Genomic DNA, 5,146 nt, shown 5'->3' on the forward strand with positions numbered 1-5,146 from the left:
CCAGGGCGTCGGGGACGAATGGCACAGCACAAGCCAGCAATCCTGCAAGTGCCAGAGGACAAGCTAGGGGCCTTGGCCGAGGAGAAGGAGAAGCGGGAGGAAGACGACAGCAACAAAGAGCTGTCCCAAGGGGAAGACACCATCATCTATGACATCTGGGTCAACCCCTTGGTCCCGGAGCTCTTCCAGGACCCCCACGCTGGTCCCCAGGAGTGGCACGGCTGGCCCAGTAGCACAATCAGAGGGGCGGCAGGAGACTCAGCCGGCGACCTGCAGAACACGTCTCCTGCCCCGGCACGGCTCACGGATGCCGAGCTGGCAGCTTCTGCCCTGGCCGGAGCTCCTGAGAAAGAGGGGCAGCATGCTCCTGGGGCACAAGAGGACGCCAAGGCACCAGCTTCTCCTGTCCTGGGCGAGCAGGCCGGAGCAGCAGAGGCAGAGAGCCAGGCACCTGCCCCACACAGCCCCGCAGACTATGACGCAGCTCTGTGGGAGACAGCCCGGTGCCTCGTGAGTGAGGTCGTGGGCAAGGCTTTCTCTGGGAGCTGGGGACCCAGGCAGCAGCCGGCGCCACAGCAGGACCTGGCACAAAGCATGGATGTGGCAACGGCAGCAAGAACACCTGCAGGGCCCCAGGACACTGAGTCTCCCTTGGCTGGAGAGCCTCAGGGAGAGGCCAGCACAGCCCCTCTCGTCCCAGCGGCATGCCAGGATGGAGAAAACATGGCTTCTCCCATCTCTGGAGACCATCAAGGAGAGGCCAGCACAGCTATTGTCTCCCCAGCAGCGCACGAGGATGAAGGGGCTTCTCCATTGCCTCAAAAGGCTCCGGCAGACATTGGCACAGCCCACCTTGCCCCAGCAGCGGACAATGAAGGAGACCCAGTGGCTTCTCCCTTGGCTCGGGACCCGCACCAACAGGTGAGCCAGCACCGGGCATCCCAAAGTGCCGGAGACAGCCGCAGCGCCCGGGCTGTGTGCAGCTGGGAGATGCCTCTCCGTGTCATCCCGCTGACATCCCTTCAATCCCCTGCCTTTGCTCTTGCTCTCCCCATGCAGGTGGCCTCAGAGCACAGAGGCGACGCACAGCTCTCCTCCGCCTCCAGGGACATGCCCGAGGATGACCCAGGTATGTCCGCGAGTTGAGCGCTGCCCCGGCAAGGGCAGGCCTGGCCCGGCTGTCCCAGTGAGCGGCACCCAGGCCGGGCCGGCAGCACTGTGCGCACGGGGGCTGGCCGTGCCCTGGCCACCCCTCCCTGCGGAGAGCCCTCGGCGGCTTGCCCGTCGCCTGCCCAGCCCCTTGCCTACAGCTCTCCTTCCCCCACAGACACGGCCGCCCTCCCGCACACCCCAGCTCGTCGGCGATGGCCCTCCCTCTTCAGGAGGGCGCTCCGGGCTCTGCGCAGGGCTTTCTGCTCTTCCTGCATCACGGGACAGCAAGAGGAGCAGCGCCCCGCTGCCAGCACCAGGCAGGTCCCGGAGATGGCGGCTGGCCCTGAGCCTGTGCAGCGTCCAGAGGGAGCGGCACGGGGAGGTACGCGAGGGACGGGTGCATGGACGGTGCCCCAGGCATTCAGCTGCCCTGAGGACATGGTGCTGAGACCTCCGCTCGGCCGTGGATGCTTTCTGAGGCCAATAAAAGATGACAGTTTTCCCCCCGTGCTCGCCTGTGCCTGGTCCATCTCAAGAGAAAGACAGTGTGCAGGCAAGGCCCATGCCGTCAAGCAGAGCTGGAGACCCCCCGTGCTCCCTCTTCGGGCCGAGCAAAGCCCGCGACCTCGGCCTCTGCCCATGTCTCCGGCGCTCCAGCTTGCAACCAGCTGGGGCCTCCGCTGGCCTCGCTCCACCGTGCCCGTGTCTTCCGGGACCCGGGCAGCCCCAGCCCGCAGCCGGTGCCCAGGCACGGCCTCCCCTGGGCCCAGTGGCGCAGAGGAACCCCTTCCCCATGGTGCTGCCCACGCCCTTGCTAGCACAGCCTGGGCTGCAGGCCTGCCCTTGGCCTCCAGGGCCTTTCCCACAGCCTCTGCGGCACTTCAGCCACCCGGCCCCAGCCCCACCTCCTGCGGGGCATCAGCCCATCCCCAGGCCAGTGCTTGGCGCTTGCCTTTGCCGGACTTCCATGCGTCCCCAGCAGCCCATTCCTCTGCCCCAGCCAAGTCCCTCCCAAGAGTAGCCCAACTGCCAGCACCGCCACTGCCACCCCCAGCGTGGGGACCTCCCCTGGCCTGGCTGGCAGCACGATCCCCTGCACTCTCCACCTCCGAGGAAAGCCACTGAACAAGAGCAGCCCGTCAGGGACCTCTCCCGTAAGCAGCCGCCAACCAGGCTCGGGACGCCGAGCGCCACCACCCCTGGCGCCCAACCGACCGGCCAATGCACCACCCACCCCTGGTGCTGGTTGCAGAGCCTCCCCTCTCTGCTCAGGCCCACGGCCGGGGGCAATCCCAGAGGGCCTCAAGCCTGTCTGGCACCATTGGCCCCAAGGAGAGCCCAGCTGGCTCTTCCCAGTCCCCGGCTCCTCCAGCACGTCCCCCTGGGAACGACGTCCAGGAGCGGTTGTGCCACCACCTTCTTGGTGTCAGAGCAGCCTGGAGGTGCTCCCACCGCTCCTCCTCGCCTTTCTGGAAGATGGCTCTGGCAGTTGCTCCGATCGCCAGGAGCCTCCCCAGATCAGCAGGCCCTTCCAGAGAGCAGAGCGTGGCCTCGCACTGGCACGGCACGGCTCCCCCCAGCCCTGCGACGCTCCCCAGCCAGTCACACAGCCATTTGGTAAACGGTTTAATTAATACACTGAAAGGACCACTGCCAGCCCAAGCTGCGGTTCACCCGCTGCTCTGCTTGGCCGCCAGTCTCTCGTCTCGCTCTTCAGCAACGGTTGGGCAGATGCCCTTTCCACGGGGCAGGGAGATCCACGGCGTGTTGCCCTGCACCGAACGAGAAGAAGCCACCTCTCATCATGAAACCCGGACGGGGCAGAGCTCTCCCTCTCAGGGGCGAAAAGCAGCAGAAGCCAGCCCCTGCCCATGCTGGGCCACGTACGCGTGGCCACGGCATTGGCCCGGCAGAAGCCCCTTAGGAAGGTGCCAAAGGTGTACAGGCCTACATCTGCCTCTTTCGGCCACGCCCATGAAGAATGCGCTTCAGCCCAAAGCAAAACACCACCCCTTTCCAACCCGGACAAGAGAGCCCATCGGGGATGGCGAGACAGCAGAGGCGTTGGCAGGGAGGGCACGCTCAGTCAGAGCGGCTGCCCAGGTCCCATCAAGATCTCAGCACTGCTCAGCTCCCAGCTCTCAGAAGGTTGAAAAAATCCCACAAGGCTGCTTCTCGAAAACGTCCCCATTCCTAAAGTTACGGATGCTTCCCCTTCCCACAGCGCTCAGCCCAAAGCAGGCAGAACCTCAGGGAGCAGAGCCAGAACTGATGCCAGCCCTGGAGCTTCTGTGCGTGGGAAGGCAGCTGCCTACAGAAGACACCAACGCCTCTTTGCTTCAGCCAGCAGCCCCCAACAACAGGAGAGAACCCACCCGCCTTGCCTCCGCGCAGGCTTGCTTTGCCAATGAGGAAGATGTTGGAGAGCCTGGTGGCAAAGCTATTGCCATTGGCGCCCTTCACGTGAACCACGTCAAATGACCCGGGGTGTCTCTCCCGGTTGGTGATCACCCCAATACGGCCCAAGTTGGCACCGCCGGTCACCATGCACAGGTTGCCTGCGGTGAAGGAAGACGGCTGTGACAAGAGCCGGCACACGGTGGCGTGGTGAAGCCCTTCCGCTTGGGCTCTTTGAGGAGCACCGCTGGAGAAGGGCAGGGACAGAGCCGCACTGGCCCGCGGAGCGGCCACCGGAGGGGGCACCTGGTGACACCACGTCCCACTGGAACCCTGGCACACCCCGAGGAGCCAAAGAGCTCTCTGGCCCCAAGGCCCGTACCAAGCATTCCCCACCACCTTCTCGGTTGTGTCGGCACCCAGGAGGCGACCCTGCTTCATTGTCCGGCTTGTGGGTGTGATCCCTCACCCGCTCCACCTCCGGAGGAAAGGCACTGAAGAAGAGCAGCCCGCGAGGGACCTCCCAGAGCCGGCTGGGGAGAGGGCTGGTCCCCCTGTGGCCCAAGGCGACTCCCGGCAGCACCCCCGGCATGCCCAGTGGCCTCCGGGCACGACGACGCCCCGCCATCGCAAAGCCCGGGTCGCTGTGGAGACGCCCAGGCCCGTGACCGGGCCTGCAGGCCTCCCCTGCCTTTCTCTACGTGGGCAGCGGAGCACCCCCAGGCCTGGGGGCCCTGTGTGGGAGCAAGGCCTGGGGACAAGGCCCAGGGCGGCGGCACCCGGAGCGGCTGAATGCACCCAGGACGGAGCTCGGCAGAGGCCGCGGGCACCGGGGGTACGTGGGAGGTGTCGGCTCGGGCCTGCCGGAGCCTCTGTGAGGGGAGAGCAGGGGCTGCCCCGTGCCGGTCCCAGCCGGTAACGGGCGCGGGCGTCTCCACAGCGACCGCCAGGGCTTTGTGATGCGGGGGCCTCATCGTGCCCAGAGGCCATTGTGACGGGGGTCCCCGCGATGACCGTGGGGGCATTTAAGGAGCGAGAGCCCTGGGGTGCCCACTCCCAGGAGAGCACCTCCCTCAGGAGGCAGCATCTCCCCTGGGTGCCCATGGCAGGTCTACGGCAGAGGACGCCGAAGATGCCCATGGATGAGGAGGCGAGAGCCCACCCCCAGTCCGCCGACAGGCCGCAGAGCCTGCAGAGGAGGCGCCAGGTGAGGGACGGGGCAGGAGGGAGAGGCCGGTGGTGGGACAGGGCCGCACGGAGCTGCCTTGGTGCCGGGCTTGCTGGCACTGTAGGAGCCGCTGTGCCAAGGCAGCCGCCTCCATCCCATGCCTCCTCCTCCTCCTGCCCGCAGATGGACCGCAGGCAGCCACAGGCAGAGCCGCAGGGCAGACAGAGCCAGGTCTCGTCCCTCCACGGGGACAGGCTGCCACGGCTCCCCTGCCCAGGGAGCTCGCAGGCCGCTGGGAGCCACCGCGCACAGGTAGGGAGCCCGAGGGAGACGGGGCCGAAGGTCTTCCCGAGCCCAGGAGCTGCCGACGGGCAGGCGGGAGGTGTGGGAGGGGACAGGCGGGCCCAGGCCCTGTAGCAAGCTGAGCCA

General features: G+C 66.8%; 1 protein-coding gene across 1 annotated transcript in view; it reads left to right on the plus strand.

The window, feature by feature from the left end:
• The first annotated feature begins 4,558 nt into the window (after positions 1 to 4,558).
• LOC132318191 (skin secretory protein xP2-like) overlaps positions 4,559 to 5,146 on the plus strand; it is a 4,900-nt gene continuing 4,312 nt past the window's right edge. The window contains 1 exon segment of the mRNA XM_059824597.1: positions 4,559 to 4,756. Within this exon segment, the coding sequence (XP_059680580.1) occupies positions 4,559 to 4,756 (198 nt within the window).

This window comes from Gavia stellata, chromosome 14, assembly GCF_030936135.1.
Source record: "Gavia stellata isolate bGavSte3 chromosome 14, bGavSte3.hap2, whole genome shotgun sequence".
In the NCBI taxonomy this organism is placed as follows: Eukaryota; Metazoa; Chordata; class Aves; order Gaviiformes; family Gaviidae; genus Gavia; species Gavia stellata.